We start from the raw sequence: 17760 nt of genomic DNA, 5'->3' as shown, positions 1-17760 counted from the left end.
ATATATATTTAGGTAAGAGGACTGTGCTGAGATTATAATGTAATCTTCATTGTGAGGATATGGTCAGCACATGCAAATTGCATGCAGAAAAGCTTTTTTAGCTGTGAGGCAATAAAAGTATAACTGTCCAGATCATTTTATTTACAGCAAGGTTATGTAACACGCACAACTGGCACTTAAATGGACCTTAAAAATGTCAAGAGAAACGTGAATGGCTCAACATAATTTATTTTCATTTTATGTTAAAATGTACAGAGTTCTTTGAAAGTACTTGCTAAGAAAGAGGGGACGAATAAATGGAAATACATACAGAGACAGAGAAGAGAGTTGAGGGCGCTGAGCACAGCACAGCACTGCACTCAGCCAAACACTCCTCTATTTATTTTGCACTCTCTCTTAGCATACAACGCAACATGTACAATTCCAAAGGATACAAAAAGGGAAGCGATATAAACAGACAGAAATATACGGAGCTTATTTGTACATGCCTCTTTAATGTAAGGAAGTCATCCTATACACACACAAGTAAAAAAAATGCCAAGTGACCTTTAGATATTTGTAGTCCTTTTGTTTAAAATAGCATTAATATACTACACAAAGATAGAAAAACTCTAGAGATGAGATGGAATGGAGAGGTTAAAGGCATCTTAAAGTCACTAAAAGTGAGCAGAACGTTTTTTTTTTATTTTGAATTTCTTAGTAATTATTACCCAAGATGTGAGCTAAAAATATGTTTTTTTTCCTGAAACAGAAGTGGGGAAAAAATGACAGTACCAATATCAATGTCAGAATTTCCTTTTATATTATAGAAAAAACTTGTTCTCTACGACAGGTTTTCTAAAGTCAAAAAGAGTCAGCTTGTGTCGTAATAGAAAGCTGCCCACTCTGATAAAATTCAGAAAGAAAACAAAAGTTCAGAACAGAACAATAGACACAAATAAGGTTTGCAATGTCAGGTGTGTAAGAAAACAAAAAACTCCTCTTTTGACGTCGAATACTGGTACATAGAGCAACAAGGTGAACCGTTCCACCTAGGCCTTTGAAACGCCATAACTAACAAAGCTCTGACCCTGCTTTCGTACGAGTGTGCCTCTGTGTGGGTTAAGCCATGCACTACACCAGGCCTTTAGGTGCACCTTTTACAAAGGCTGTCTACCGCAATATCTCTAGCAAAGACAGAAGTTGAGAGAAAATAATATATATATACATATATATGTGTATATGTATATGTGTATATATATATGTATATGTGTGTATATATATATATATACACATATATATATACACATATATATATATATATATACATATACACACATATACATATACATATATATATATATATATATATATATATATATATAAAAATACAGGCTTAACAGAATACACAATTCATAAGCGGACAACCTCGAACTTTTTGGGTCATCAACACTTTGTGGGGAAGTTGGCTAATTGTAAACCGCGTTTGCTTGAAGCGGCTAAATGGAAATCACACCGTTTGTTCTTATTCTTAATTGCCAAAGAAGTAGACATTGTACACTGACTGTCAGTGGAGTGTGGACAAGTAGAAAGCGGAAGGTTGTACATTCCTCGGTAAGAGCTAGCCAGTATGTGTGTGCTGCTTGATAATGGGAGGTATCGGAATATTTACATCGGTAGAAAGCTGGAACATAATGCTGTTGTATTACGTATGGATTAAAAGACGGTAAAATGGTTGCCTCCTCTGTGTCTCTGCAGTGTTTTTGGTATGATGCCGTCCATCCAGGAAGACAGAAACATGGCTGAACACCTCTACACACAGGAGGCCCCCGCTCCTTCACTTTCCCGTGTAACGGGCTGGCTGCGGAGACATTGGGGTTGGGTTTGGGAGAACCCAACAGGGTGTGCCACTCATTTAAGAATGCCACACATATAAAGACTAAAGCATATAAGAGGCCTGACTGCACAAGGATATTTCCAAAACAACAAAAATAAAGTTCAACATGTTTAACAAAACAAGAATGCACCTACTGTTCAAGCGTCTTTTTTTTTTTTTTTTTTTTTTTTTTTAAGGTAAGGCTTCCTATGTCGAAAGATTGTGTGCATGGATGAAAATAACCAGATAACGGTCTTTATCATTTGCAGTCCAACAAATTGTCCTTTTCTGTGTATATTCCTCACAATCCTCTTTCTCTCCCCTGCACATCAAGAAGAATAGTAGACATTTGGGCCTGTTTCCAGGGACTATGTAAGCCTGAACTGGTCCATGTACACGTCCTGTCTCTCCTATGAGAAACTACCACTATGAATAAACAGAAAATCAGTCTCTCTGTTGCCATTCACCTCCTTTTTGGTGCTTTCCACAGCACTGGAGATTGTGAAAGAGTGATGCACATTTAAAGTACAGCGAGTGTAAGCCTTGGCCCCCGTGTTGTCTTTTTCAGTTTGCGGCTGTTCATCTGCTCATGTATGGCGGCTGTTTTGGGACGCCGGCGTAACTATGATGAGAGGGGCCTGTGTACATCATGTTGCCATGGTGATTTGGCTGCATAGGCTGCTGGGGGTAACCCTGCCCTCCCATCATTCCCATTTGCATTTGCATGGGATACTGAGCTGGCTGATTCATGTAAGGGGGGTTACCATGGTAACCACTGTTCATCATTGGTTGGGGCATTCGGTAGCCAGCTGACATGGCATTGAGCGGAGTCATGTTCATGGAATTGTATGCCGCTGGCGTAGGCATGAGGTTTGGCATCATGCCGCGTTGAACAGCCAAAGTGCGAGGTGTGCCCTGCATGGCTACAGCCCCCGAGCTGCGGCCATAGAGCTGCTGCTGGTGCGTGGCGGGTGCCAGTTGCTGAGTGGCTTTGGACCGGATGGATATATGGCCTTTGACAGTTGCCATTTGGCCCTGCAGTCGCTGTGTGTGCGGTGGGGGGCCCAGACTGATGTTGGTGGTGGGCATGTTGCATTGCAGCTGCAGGGAGCCCAGGTTCATGGAGCTAGAGCTGAGGTTAGGGGGTGGGGTCATTGTGGGTTGGCCCTGGGGAATGGGTGTGTGGGCAGAGGGAGCAAGCCCAGGATTAGAGAGTGAAACACTGGTGGCGTAGGAGGTGACGGAGGCTGAGTGGGAATAAGGCATGGCATGGGGATCCATTATGGTGTTCGTAAGCTGCTGGAGTTTGGCCAGGCTGAAGGTTGCAGAGGGTTGGGGGTAGCCTCCTGTGCCAAAGTCCTGACCCATACGCTCATACAGGGTACGGCCACCTCCCCCTCCACTCTCGGGAATCTCCATGATCATGGGAGTAGAGCCAAAGCCATTACCCATGCTACACTGGGAAAGGGGCTGCTGTTGCTGTGGAGGTGGGGCAGAGGATGGAGGCTGGGAGTTAGGGGCTTGCTGCTGCTGAGGAGGCTGCTGTGGGACCTTTTTTTGGGATGACTGCTGCTGTTGCTGACTGGTGCTTGGAGGCCTCTCAATAACACCACAGCTCTGTGGAGACTTAATTCCACAGCCGGGGGTGTTGGAAGGGTGAGGACGAGCTGGGGCTTGGGGGACGGAAGTACCATTACTGGTTCCGGAAGCGTTGTTGGCACCAGATCCGCTTTGCTGGATGAGGCTACAGCTTCCCAGTCCGTGCTGAGATGCTCCATTTCCTGTTGAAGATGCTAGGCTGGGAGCTGGCACAAAGGAGCAGCTGTTGGACTGAGAGGAGGACGGGGTGGCCGAGCTGGAAGAAGAGGCAGCAGAAGAGGAAGCCGAGGAAGCTCCTGGGACTGACATTCCCCCTCCATTGCCCCCATTGCCTGTTCCGTTGCCTCCTCCACCCATAGTGGAGTCATAGCTGCTGGGGTTGTCATAGTTCTCCGTAGTGCTCTCAATGCTGCCCAGGTCACTGAAGCCGCTGTCCACCACTTGCTGTGAGTGGTCTGACACAGACGGGACATCCATCATCGGAGAGGTCTCCATGTTCTGCTGAGAGGGTGCAGACAAAGAACTGGGATGTTCTGGGGTGATCTGTGTGTACCCACTTCCAGTTCCACCAGAATTTCCACCTGCTCCTGTGGGGCCAGGAGTTCCTCCTCTCTGCCCAGCTGGTGTTGTGTCCATGATGGCTGACGGCAATCCTGGACTGTTCACCGAACGCACAGACTGACTGGGCAGGGGGGCCAGTGTGGGATTGGGCATTGGGCTGCTATGTTGTGAGGCCCCACACTCCTCGACTAATGCAAGGGCCTCTTCCTCAGCATCCCCTGTGTGGCTATAGCTCTGTAGAGTCCGACAGGCAGCAAGTGTCTCTTCACAGTCCTGGTAAGCCCCATGATGAGGCTCAGTCTCTTCATCCTGGGCTTCCCCCTGCGTCAGAGACTGGACAGCCTGGACTGTCTCCAGGTCTAGTTCATTGGAGTGATGATGGGGATGATGTGAATGATGGTGACCCAGCTCTTCTTTGAAGTCCGGGTGCTGATGAGAGTGGGCGTGGGAGTGTGTCTGTTGGGGTTCGATCAACAGTGTGACTTCTTTGTCCTCCGTTTGCAAAGGCTGGAGCTCCATGGGTTCCGAGGGAACAGACATGGCCGTAACAGTTTCCACAGCTGCGGCGGCCACAGCAGATTCCTCCTGCTCTCTACGCTGCCTGTCGTCCTGCTGTGAATCACTGGAGGAGGGCCTACACTTTGACCCCTGCAACTGCTCTTCAGGCTGTTCCTCCTCCTCCTCCTCTTCCTCCTCCTCCTGCTTGCTGACATAGTCCCGGGCCACGCTGTTCTCCATGTCTAAAAAAGACTCTCCGCCTTCTGGTTCTTCTTTGACTGGAGGTGAGCTTGCATGGGAAGCAGGCTCCTCCTCCTCATCTTCATCCTCATCCTCATCTTCCGACTCCTGACTTTTCCTTTTCTTACTGATGTTGCTGCTCTTCTCTTCTAGGTGTCCCTCACCTTCATCATCTGCATCATGGTCCTCACTACGCCGGCTACCTGAACCTGGTGTAGCTGTTGCTCGCCTAGACATAGTAAGATTACCATTTCCCTGGCTCTCAAATTCCTCTTCTTCCCTTTCCTCTTCCTCATCATCTTCTCTTCCACCAATATCCATATCCTGAGGGCGGAACTGTTGGTCCCGAGGCCCTGGGTTGGATAAGGAGGATGGAGGAGACAACAAAGGACAGGAAAGTGGACGGCTTGATTTGTTCTCCTCCCAGGTTCTCTCTGCAACAACCTCCTCCTCCTCCTCCTCTTCTTCTTCTGCTTCCTCTGGTTCAGAGGTTTGAGGTGGCTTTGGTGCAGGTGGCGGTGGTTGACGGAGGGCAGGATTCTTAGGTGGTCTCCCTCTCCTTTTAGGGACCTTTGGCTCCACAGGCATAGGGAGATAGTCCTCTTCATCAGAGTATTTTTCTTTGTTATCCGAGGTGAATCTCGAAAGTCGCTTGCTGTTTCTATCTATTGAAAGCAGTGGAGCATCTTTGTCCAGCTGCTGCTCTAGCAGTTTTTGTCTCTCCTGCTCCTGCCTGTCTGCTTCCTCTTGGGCCCGCTGCAGATACCAGCTCCGAGGCTTGCGACCGGGCTTCATCTTGATTTTGGGTGGTGTCGTTGCGCCGCTTGCTGGGCTTACTGCAGCCGCTCGCTGGTTGGCTCCACTTCCAGGTGGCCTCCCAGGTCCCCGTTTCTTCCAGTGCAGTGGTTTACGACTCTTTCCCTTAGGCCAGCCCTTCTTCTTCTTGACTGGGACCTCTGGACAGGCAACTACATTTGCAGAGGGGCCTGATGGCAATTCAGCCATAGGGTTCAGCATAGCAGTAAGCTCTGAAAGGAAAGAAAAATGAACAAGTGTGACATAAAGCAACAAAACTAATCATGTAATACAGTTAACCAGGACTCAGCAATGTCCTTTACCCACCATCTTCCTCTGAATCTGAAAGGTTGCAGTGTCTGCCTCTTTTGGGGGCAGAGTCCGACAACCTAAGTGCAGAGCGGGCTGGAGGGTAGCGGCGCAGTGGGTGACCCAGGGGTGTCTCCTCCTCAAGCCTCGGCATGGGCCTCTCTGAGTCAGAATCTACAAAGGGCTCATCCAAAACCTCTGTTGTCTCAGAAATGGTCTCAGTCACCACACTGCTGTGAGGGTGGCTGCGCTGACGAAAACGACGCTTTCTCAATGGCTTCTGGGCAAAACAGAATGGAAAATTTAATTTAAGTCAATACAAGTACTTGATTTATTTATACATATCCATTATTTCAAATGTTCCAAACCAATCATGATTAGTGGTGTTCCAATAAAACTTTTTCACTTTCGATCCAAACCCAATATTGCAGCAGCAAATATCGGACGATACCAATATCAATTTGACATCACGCATCATACATACTTTTATTACTTATTTTGTAGTGTGTAGTGTTACAAAAGGCTTAATCGGGAGATTTTTCTCAAACAGAGAACAATAATCATAATCAGCAACAGTAGGTATGAGAAAAATTGACCCATTTACTTCTATCAGCAATTGGGGTATAGTTACTGTATAACCACAATAGATATACAATAGCCATAACATAGCGTGGTTCGAGGTGCTGAATTAAGCGTTTAAATCTGACTTTACTCACCACTGACAGGGGCTAGTCATCTTTTCTGTTATAGCTAATGACTTCTTGTTGTCCCGTGGGACTTTCCCATGTAATGCTGCTTCAAATGAGTTTGGTCGTATTAGACTTCCCCGGTTCTGTGCCACCATGGGAAACTTGTGCATGACAAGTGTTGCAGTCAGCTGCAACATCTTTTTCAGACTTTAATGAAAAATACACACGGCCGACATCACTCCTACTCTACGCTTAACACTTTAGCACACGCTGTTGCATCACGTGGGCTCTATCTGGTTGCTGCTGGATAAAAGCGTTGGGGCGAAGTGTGGAATCGACTGCTTGTATCGGACTCGCAATATTGGAGATTTTAGATGCTGGCCAAAAAAAAATGTCGGCCCAATATCCGATATCGGATCGGGAAACCCCTCATCATAATTGCTACAATGTACGTGTTTGTCACTTCAAGAATATGAATAAATGATATATGATATGATACAGTATGTCTCTGTAGTCATACAAACACTGCGGCTAAAAAAAAGGCTGTTTGCCTGCATAAAATCCCACGGAATTGAGTGCCCAAACAAAATATACACGCGTTGGAATGGATAGAGGTTCTTTTTGATTTCAAATAGTATATACAGATTCTGGACAGGGAATCCTTTAAATGTCTTTATTATGTGTGTAACTAAGTGTTGTAACAAAGTACGTAGGTGGCATCTGTGTGGCTCTTGCCCTGAGTCTTGAGTCACGGATGAATTAGATTTACATTGTTTCCTATGGAGAAAATCTGTTTCAGTTTTCATACGATTCGGTTTTCGAAAAACCCTTTGGATTAATAACAAACCGAGGTACCGCGGTATTTTGTTTTGTACCTTGCATTTGAGGCCCATAGCAGGCTTCGTAAGAATGGGAGGAGAGCATGCCCTGCTCTCTTCCTCTTCCTCCTCATCATCATCTTCCTCCTCATCGTCTTCGCTGCTATCACTGAAGCCGCTCTTCCTGACAAGAGGAGAATCATTCAGCCTGGAAACCATAGGAAGCTGCGCTAGCCCGTCACTAGGTTCCTCAATATGTCTGGGCTTGGGGCCTCTCTTTTTCCTTGGAGGGCGTCCTCTTCGTGTGGGGGTTATGGTGGGGTGTCTGGCCATGTCCAGTGTGCGAAAGCCTGTTGACTCGGCTTTCCTCTCCGATGAGAAAAGTGAGGGGGGACTTGCGGCTGAGCCAGTTTTTCCTCCCTCTGTCTTCTCATCGTCCTCATCCTCCTCCTCCATTGGCCGGACCTTAGGTGGCCGTCCAACTCGCTGGCCATCCTTCACCCCTTTACCCCAAGGCCAGTTTTTGGGTGGGCGGCCACGGGGTCTCCGTTCTCCATTTGCTGGTAGAGGTGGACGAGGTGGTTGTGGGGCAGGTGGACAACGGATTGAAGGCAATGCTGGAGAACTTTGGCTGACAGGAAACCCTAGAAAACCCTTGCTCTCCTCTTCCTCCTCCTCCTCCTCCTCCTCCTCTTCTCTCTTCTTGGCTTGACGCATGTGCCAAGACAATGATGGAAGCTTGTGCTTGATCTATTTAAAAACAACAAACAAAATGTCAAGACCTAATAGTGAATGACAACTTTCAGATTACCTATCACAAGTGTTTACCTCCTTGTGGTCATCCTCCCTCGGTTCTTCATCATCCTCATCTTCATCCTCATCAGCATCAGAAACCACGGTATTGGTTACAATGACAGGAGTCCAGCGAAGACACTCGGGGTCGACCTCGAGCTGTCGAGGTCGGGCCTTGAGACGAGCCATGTGGTTAGCCACCAGTTTCTCTCTTCGCACCAGGACCGTCCTGACAGAGTAAATAACATTATAATCCTATATTCATGTTCATCTTCATGAAATCCACTTTTCAGTCATTAGAATTAAAACTTTCTCATATGTTCTTCTGCGGACTCCTTGTGTGATTTATTTTTTTCCCCTTCGTGGCAGCCCGCCACATATAAATTTGGACCACCACAAATCGATTTGGAGCTACACGTTCACCCTTGCACAACACATTATAATGGGACCATCTGTGAATGTAGCTTGTTGTTCCAACACTGTACAGTAAATGGCATAGTAACTCTGCTTCTTAACACTCTTCATATGCACCTGGTCTGCCAGAGAATTAACGTCGTCGTAAATGACGTTGCAAGAGGGATCAGTGTTGCCAACTTAGCAACTTTGTTGTTATATACAACGAGTGTTCACAGACCCCTCTAGTGATAAATCTAGCAACTTTTTCTGGTCTTATCGGACAGTTTTGGAGACTAACAAACACAAAATACTGTATTACCATCTAAGAACACTCATAGGCTCAGTTTTGCTTGTGACGTTACAAAAAAAAACATACACAAAAAGAAGCGACAGCAAAAAAGTTCATTTGTATTTCTAAACATATTTACTTTGCTTTTCATGTTTTTGCTGCCTTTGTCTTCTGCAGTCTTCACAAAAATTACTTGCACATGTGTCATGGTCAAATATGCAAATTAGCTCATGTTGACAACCAGTCTGTCGACCAGTTCATCAAGTCCCAGTCCACCGTGTTCTACTAAAAAGTCACCACTTAATTTGATGTGGAAATACACGGTTGACCACTTTTGTCAACATAAAATTTAAGGCCCAAAGGACCAGGTAATTTTCTATGAAAAATCAGTCCAGTTATGTCATATGTGTTGTGGTATTGTGAACTTCATCATTACTGTGTGTGCAGCAACGTGAAACAACAACAGCAACATAACTACTGTCTGGTTACACAACATTGAAATGTACACACAGTACATTTTAATACTGTGTAACTTATGCGTTAGGGATTCTATGCGCTGACCTGTCTCCTCGCTGCTCAAGCATGTTGAGACTGTGCAGGGTTGTGGTGATATCCTGCGGGCAGATCCCTGTCAGTTTGCTGAGCTGTCTTATGGTGATCTGCCGGTCACGGACCCTATGGAGGCACTCCAGAACCTCACTGCGCCAATAAGCCATGTAAGACAGTCTACCGAGGTCTGACAGAGGCTTTTCTGGTGATCCAGGCTGGCCTTCACGCTTAGATAGCAGGTAGCCTGCAGGGAGATGGGAAACACGGCAAAAACAAACAATGAGAAAACGGGTCACATATTCATAATTCTTACAAAGTATTAGTTTTAGTATCAATGTAGTCATTCATAGTACTGTGTTGTTTATGTGCAACAAAGTTGAGGCGCTTACTGAAATCAATGAGAAAGCGCCCATAACCCCTTCGCTGGTACTGTGGAAGAATCATGATGCATGATACGTTGTACTTCTGTTGGCAGTGCTTCTCCTGAAAAGTGGAGGGAAAGACATGTACCACCGTTAGAAAATGATAACTGCTCCATATTTGGGACAGGCCTGAGAGAGGCCAGGTGGGTGTTGAAAGTAATGCATAAACTCGCTAACTGCTCTGGTTTGGCAGAGTGCTGGCATTTAAATGGATACACCTGCAACTAACAACTCTGCATCTGCGACAGGGGAGTAAGACACAAAAATCCAGCATTCATACATTTGTACAAAGGTTGCATGTGTCCCAATTACACTATGTAGACGTTGTTTCTATTAGAGCTGTGAAATTGCCATGAAACAAATGTAAGTCGACGAACTGACTGACTCATGTCGCCAACATCCACTGTTAACACATTTCGCCATAAATAAGGAGAATGGGCGGTTTGTTGACATAGTTTTCCTCCATCTGTGCATTTGTATTTTTATTATTCTGATTTCATATATTTTATACTCTTATCAAGCCACAGTGTTGTATGTCTCAACTAAAATGACAAAGCATTTGTACATGCTCTCACATCTTTCTTTTGGTGGCTAACAAAAAAATAAATAAATAAATTGATGCATTTTATTAGTTGCTCTGGAAGAATCCAGGTTAACACTGCCATGCTTTTATCTTGAAGCACTGTATGTACTGAACAGGAAGTCATTGCGTGCATGTTTATATGGTGTGTAACTAGACAGTAGTTAAGCTGCTGTTGCTTAGCAATCATGATGAAGTTAACAATATCACAACACATGCCAACATGAATCGACCACTTGATCACAGAAATGACTGCTGTGGGTCACAGTGGATCATGTATGTTGATGTCGACATAAACTCCACCAACTTAAACTGGTTGGAATTAAACTGTAATAAATTTGATCAATTCCAGATTATGGATCAGCGCAATTGTATTTATTTATTTACAATATATATTTTTGGTAATGTGATGGTTTAATTAATCTTGAACATGCACACAAATTACACTGCACATCACATAACACAATTCACAGGTCCGCATGTCCAAAAAGGAGTAGGAAGAAGCAAAGCTTACTTAATTCTACCCCTCATCCATTTCACATCAGTTGCAATACTCTTGTTCAATGTACAACGACTTAATGACGGTAATAAATTAATAGCTGATTAAATAATTAACACAGACACATTTTGACAATGAGTGAGTACAGACAATGTACTCATCAGAAATGAAGAGTTAATAGTCAATGTAAGACTGGTTAGACATAGCATTGTATATGCACAGTGGTTCAGGTGTCTTCTTCCTTGTACTTTATAAACATCAACTGCTCGTACTGTTTCTTGAAATCGCTCATTTCAGTGCATTGTTTGAGTTCCTTACTCAATCCGTTCCATAACTTGATTCCACGCACAGAGATGCTGAAGGTTTTTAGTGTTGTTCGTGTTTTAGGTTGAATTTTTCCTTAAGATCATATTTCTCCTCACGTTGAGAAGATTTTTTTACATTTTTTTAGGGTTTTATTTTATTTTATTTTATTACATTTTGTGTTATTTTTTTTTATTTTATTTTTATTTAATTATTTATTCGTGATTTGATTTGATACCGCTTCAACCATTTGTGTTTAGTCTAAGTGGTGTTGCTATCTGACTTCCGCTGATCACAGATCAGTAAGAGCTGCCCCCCAGCAGATCAGGTTGGCGCACACGTGTCTCGTGCTGTAATGAAGCTAACACGGTGTACAAAAAACAGCAAAAGCACTATTTGTCTACACTACAGCCACCCTGCCAGTGTGGTATTTCAGAAGTTCTACAAGTGTAGCAACATCAGTTATTTACCTATGCTCTTCTATCCACTTTTATCAGTATTTTCAAGCCAGTAGTTAAAAGCCGTGTCACTCAGCTCTTCTATACTGTACTTTAAAACCCAGCAGAAAAAATTCAAAATGGACTTTCAAGTCATAAAAAAATGTACAGGAAAGAATGTTGTACCTTGGAAAAGTATCCAACGAGGTGGCAACCTTTGCTGTCGTTCTGGGTGAGCACATAGAACAGGAAGGGCTCCACATCGTAGTAGAGGGTCTTGTGGTCGAGAAACAACTTGGCCAGCAGGCACAGATTCTGGCAGTAGATTGTGCTCACATTGCCATCAACCTTTCAAAAGGATTAATAAGAGAACAAATATGAGTGACTGAGGGATTAAGGAGTGGAGAAATGAAGCAAAACATAAGAGATCAAGTCGAGTTTGTCATTTACTAGTACACTCTTTTGAATAACTGAGAAACAACACTGTGGCTGGCCCATGTGGCTTGCAGAGTTACCCACTCAAACATAATGTTTGCACACTCTACACCATGACTCATAAAACAGCACATTTTAATTGCATCCATTAAGTGAATGTCCATAACGCACCTCATTAAAAAATGAAACCGTTTTTATTTGTTAAAATGTTGACAAGTAGACATTTGTTTGCCATGTTTATCAAATGCAACGCAGTGGGGTGTATCTTAGAGTATTATAAAACCTGAAAGATAACATTACAGCAGGGGTGTCAAACTCATTTTCATTGAAGGCCACATCGCAGTTATGGCTGCCCTCAGAGGGCCACTTGTAACTGGCAACATATACAGTGGTGTGAAAAAGTGTTTGTCCACTTCCTGATCTCTTATTGTTTTGCATGTTTGTCACATTTAAATGTTTCAGATCATAAAACCAATTGAAATATTAGTCAATGACAACACGACTGAACACAAAATGCAGTTTTTAAAAGAAACGTTTTATTATTAAGGGAGAAAAAAATCCAAACCTACATGGCTCTGTGTGAAAAAGTGATTCCCCCTAAACCTAATAACGGGCTGGGCCACCCTTAGCAGCAACAACTGCAATCAAGCATTTTCGATAACTTGCAATGAGTTTCTTACAGGGCTGTGGAGGAATTTTGGCCCACTCATCTTTGCAGAATTGCTGTAATTCAGCCACGCTTAATAATAAAAACTTTCATTTAAAAACTGCATTTAGTGTTCAGTTGTGTTGTCATTGACTAATATTTAGATTGGTTTAATGATCTGAAACATTTAAGTGTGTCAAAAGTGTGGCAAAAATAATAAAAAATATAAGAAATCAGGAAAGGGGCAACCACTTCTTCACACGACTGTATGAATATACTGTAAATATGAATATAACCTCATTATGTTATTACACAATACACAATTGCCCATGCATTTTATTATTATATTTTTCGTAAGAAATTCATGGATAACTTGCTTTGAAATGAGCAGTGAAGTGAGAATGCCAGATGACGCAGAGAGACCTAATAGTGATGACAGTGGTGTGTCTTAGCAAGGTCGTCCTTCATGCTTAACAATGCCAATGGGCATAATTAATCGATTAAGAATTGATTGAATTTGGAAACTGTTGATTAAAAGCATGTTAAAGCAATTGAGTCATCATGTCATCAATATGTATTGGAGCTACAATCATGCAGACTTCCTCCACGCTGCATTAGTCTGCTCAATATCACACTGGCATGAAAACAGAAGTCTGCCACCCCCTGCTAAATTAAAATGAAAATACTTTATCGATAAATGGATCATTCGTTTTCTCAATTAATCGATCAAGTAAATACAGTTGAATGATGATTGTCCATGAATTCCAATGCAATCCTTCTGTACAAGGGTTTACCTCAAACACAGAGACATCTTCTTTCCTGTAAATCTCATTAGCAGGAGGATGGAACCAGTTGCACTTCTTCATGTGTTGGTAGAGGATGCTGCGGCTCTTCATGTAGCGCAAGCAGAACTCACACAAGTAAAGTTTGGGTAGTCTAGAAAAGAAATACCAGGTAGAATATGATTAAAAGGGAACCCAGTAAAGTCCATGTAACCATGTATTGGAATAAATAGCGATAAAGAATGAATGTCTGTAATAGTGTAATATGTAATACTTATGACTGCTGAAAAAATATAATAAACTCCAAATGTTTTTGGCAGGGTTAACATTGCAGTGTCTGTACAAATGTCACTGCAAGTTTAGTAATTAACATAAGGAGGATTGGGACAAAATTTGTGTAGGAAAAGTAATTTCATTGCAAAAGAAAATCTCAAATATTTGTGAAGTAATATCCTGCGCTCTCAGTTAAACTGTAATTATTTAAGATCATATGTCTATCAAACTGGAAAAAAATGATGTTCCAAATAAATGTATATATTTTTTGTCACCTGCTGTACTCCTGTGGGTAGGGCGAGGAGTACCACGTCTGGATTTCAAACTTGCCAAATTCGATGACAGATGGACATCGCATCTGAGGGTCTGGTGGACCCGTCACTCCGACTTTCTATGGTGACAAACGCAGAGCAAAAAAGTGAAGAACAAGAAACGGCAAGGTCATCCAGCACTGCATGTACATTGACAATCATGCCGTGCGGCCACAAAAGACGGTGGGACTTCCAAAGTCAAACACCGTGACATTGGTTGAGTCCAAAGCAAATTTTTTTATGTTTTTCATAAATGTCCCTATCGGAAAAAACTACTGTCATTGTGGAACACCAATGATTTACAGTACAAAGGTTTTTAAAAAAATCATTATATAGTGCAGTGTGGCCTATGGTGTTTTTTTTATTGGCCCTCAGTACATTCTAAAAAAAAAAATTAATTTAATGGAGAAAAAAATCAAGAAAACTAAATAAGACAGTAAAAATGGAAAAAAGAATAGCAATTTCACGGGCATAAAGTCATATTAAAAGAAAAAATTTGTAATCTTACAAGAAAAAAAGATTATATTGCAACAATAACGTTGTGATATTATGAGGAAAAAAATATGATTTTAGAAGCATAAAGAAAAATGCAAAACAAAGAAAGAAATTCAGAGTTTTTGTAAAATTAGGTTGGGAAAAACTTAACGTATATGAGAAAGCAAATTATTATGGGAATGAAGTCAAAATTCACTATAAATTGGTAATAGTTCAAATATATCATAATACAGGTAAAATGTACAGCATAGTTGTGTTTGTACCACTGTTAGAAAGCCCTCAATCTTTACATGTTTATTTCTTTATCCTTCATTGATAAGGGTTTACATCAAGCAATTTTGCACTTTGTCTGGCGGTCCTTGAACACACCATAGTTATGTGCCAAGGTGCAAAAGTTTGTTTGGCTATAGAAGCCCCAGCTTCGACAGTCATGGATCATCTTCCATTATCATATATTTGGGGTGAGTAGTAGAGCTGCAACAATGAACTGAATCAATGATTAATCGTTTATCCAATTAAGCGACAACTATTTTGGTACGCAATCATTTTTTGATTTAAAATGTAAAAAACTGATTTCTACGACAGAGTATTAGGGCCACATTGGAAAAAAAAAGTTGTAATATTACGAGAATAAAGTCGTAATATTACGTGTCATACGTGTCAGAGGGAAAATAGAGCATAGCTCTTCAGGAAGGATGGGAACTTTCCTCTTGCTTCAGGCAAGCTTTTATTTATAACATGGCAGCTGCAAAACAGAGCAGTTGAGCATAAAACAGATTAGCATGTCTAGCCCTTCTCGCTTCCGCCTTCCTCACCCGTCACTACGCAATATGTAACTGGAACGCAATCGGTGTCGCGAATGCGCGAGGACTACGTTACTTCCTACTTTAGCAATTTTTTAAGACAGCGCTTCAGCGACGTCACAAGCTGTGGTGGTTATTTTTTAAATGTATGAACATAAATGGTCAATAACCATACTTCATATATGTAATATGTTGGGAGATTATTTTATAAGTGACTCTTGATAAAAGACTTCGTTGGCATGCGGATGTTTCTATCGTCTTATGACATCCACCAAGACTGAGCTACGTAATAAACTTACTCAATGCACATAGCGCAGACATAAAAGTCATATCCGGTTACGTATAACATGCATACAAATAAATAGAATAAAACACATAAAATGCAGTGATATTTCAATGTAAACAACCATAAGCAGAGTGCAATGATGGATTAATCTAGAAGATTCAGCTAGAGTTTTTTTTCTAAACGGAGTAATACCATCCATCCAAACATATCTTCCCTAGCAAATGTTTTTGTGTGTATTTTTTCAAGTGGCGAAAAAAACATAAAATACTTTATGGCAAAAGGACAAAAGGGCTTATAAATATTATGTTTATGCTAACGTTTTCTTATATTTTCCCACCATATTTGGTGGACTTTGAATATTTTGAAGTGCCAAAAGTGTGAATTTGGGAAGATCTTGGAACGGATTAGGCTATTTACATGTATTTTACGCTTCGATCTAGATTTTTGGCTTCCGATACGATTTTTCTTTTTTTATAGTCTTGCGGATCCGATCGTTTCAGCTTTTGTTACAAACATGTATTTGTGGAATTTAATATGGTTATGAAAATAGCTCTTCGAATCACTAAAAATAATGCAAACAAAGTATTGCCGAACTTACTTTTTTATTACACAGCATGACTCACAATATTGTTTGGCTTTTGCAACAAACCTATGAGAGTCAGGTCCCTAATCCAATAATAGATCCAATAAAAGATACAATTGGAAAAAATGGGCGTGCAAAATACTTTCAGGGTAGGACTAATCATTTGACATGATTATAGATCAATTTGTGGTGTGATTTAGAATAAGATTTTCTTAAACTCTCTGAAATCCTATGAAATCCTTTTATTTTTTTCCCCGAATTCCGTTTTAGTTTTTATAATTACATTTTTTACCTTTTCCGCTTATTTACCAGCATAGGGTGTGTGCTATTTGGGTTAGTGAATAAAACGCAAAAATGCTTACATTTATTGATGCAATACATCATTGGCCCATTTTGTCCAGTAATTGAGAAAAGGTTGTAGCTTAGCTAACTTTTCTAATGGGATGTCAGCCTCAGCACACCTCAGCCGAATATCCAAAGGCCAACGTGAAAATAACTTCACCACGGTACAACACAGACATGTCTACATGGTGGTGTTGTGTTTTGTTCTTCTTGCGGGTGGTACGAGTCGAGTGGCAACTAGGTTTGAGGCGCATTACTGCACCTACCATGTTGTATTGGCCCGATCTCGTGGCCGAAGCCGATATCCGATCTTCACAAATACAGCGGATCAGCAGCTGATCCCAATCCTGAAGATCGGATCAGGACGACCCTACTTATTAACTAAATTAATTTTCTACAGCCTGGCTCGGGACGATGCTGCTCTTTCCATCGTTTCATCACCAAATAAAATAAGCTCCAAACTGCACCCTCAGTTCATGTAGTAACTCTGACTACATGCGAATTGTCCTGGACCTCCTGTGTTCCTCTGCTGGTCTCATTATATTCTTCATCTAGTCTCTGGCAGTCATTTTACATTTCCTTATTTGGGTCATCATCTGGATACCTGTAAAGCAAGCTCCTGGATGTGTCTGAACAGCTCAATGTCTTTTTCTGTTAGATTTTCATGGCCAGGCAGTCGGTCCTCGTCATCACGCCAATCACTGCCTTCTTGATTGTCTGAGAGTGGCAAAAACAGTAGAAACCACATTAAAAAACATGTTTCAACTCATTGATAGACCTACCAGTTTAACATACCCGCCCTGTCATCTCCATCTCCCTTGCGACTGGATTTCTTTCTGATGCGGCACTGCTGAGAGTAGTCCACTACTTCTTGGCGTGCCTTGCGACCCTCAGGCGAAGGTGTAAAAAATTTTGTGAGGGCATCGATTAACCCCTTGGTCTTGTTGTTGAAGCGAAGGCTGCTTTGTGTCAAGTCGTCGCCGTCCCGCATCGTGAAAAGTAGCCGGTCGTCACCGGGGTAACCTTCACAGGAGGAGCTTGACGAGGAATTGGCCGAGGCGGAACGCTTCCGCCGGGCACGCCCACCCAGTTTCTTAAAGGGCCGCCCCGGCCTGCAAGGAAAATGAAAGATCTGGTTAAGCTGTTAAGTGGTCATAAAACATTTTATGTGGA

At 42.3% G+C, this 17760-nt stretch overlaps 1 protein-coding gene across 2 annotated transcripts in view; it reads right to left on the bottom strand.

The window, feature by feature from the left end:
* Positions 1-108: 108 nt before the first annotated feature.
* Positions 109-17760, bottom strand: part of kat6a (K(lysine) acetyltransferase 6A) — a 41302-nt gene continuing 23650 nt past the window's right edge. Inside the window, exons 7-17 of one of the 2 annotated variants that reach the window (XM_054772894.1) lie at positions 17383-17699; positions 17192-17304; positions 14043-14158; positions 13507-13648; positions 11818-11979; positions 9780-9873; positions 9403-9634; positions 8193-8385; positions 7422-8114; positions 5876-6134; positions 109-5781 (exon numbers count right to left, since the gene is read on the bottom strand). In XM_054772894.1, the coding sequence (XP_054628869.1) occupies positions 2435-5781; positions 5876-6134; positions 7422-8114; positions 8193-8385; positions 9403-9634; positions 9780-9873; positions 11818-11979; positions 13507-13648; positions 14043-14158; positions 17192-17304; positions 17383-17699 (5668 nt within the window). In that variant the 3' untranslated portion in view covers positions 109-2434. Of the gene's footprint in view, positions 5782-5875; positions 6138-7421; positions 8115-8192; positions 8386-9402; positions 9635-9779; positions 9874-11817; positions 11980-13506; positions 13649-14042; positions 14159-17191; positions 17305-17382; positions 17700-17760 lie in introns of both variants that reach the window. The other variant, XM_054772893.1, reaches the window with a different exon arrangement.

The sequence above is a fragment of the Dunckerocampus dactyliophorus genome, chromosome 4 (assembly GCF_027744805.1).
Source record: "Dunckerocampus dactyliophorus isolate RoL2022-P2 chromosome 4, RoL_Ddac_1.1, whole genome shotgun sequence".
NCBI classification, from domain to species: domain Eukaryota; kingdom Metazoa; phylum Chordata; class Actinopteri; order Syngnathiformes; family Syngnathidae; genus Dunckerocampus; species Dunckerocampus dactyliophorus.
The sequence above is the reverse complement of the archived record's forward strand: the minus strand, read 5'-3'. Positions and strand labels throughout refer to the sequence as shown.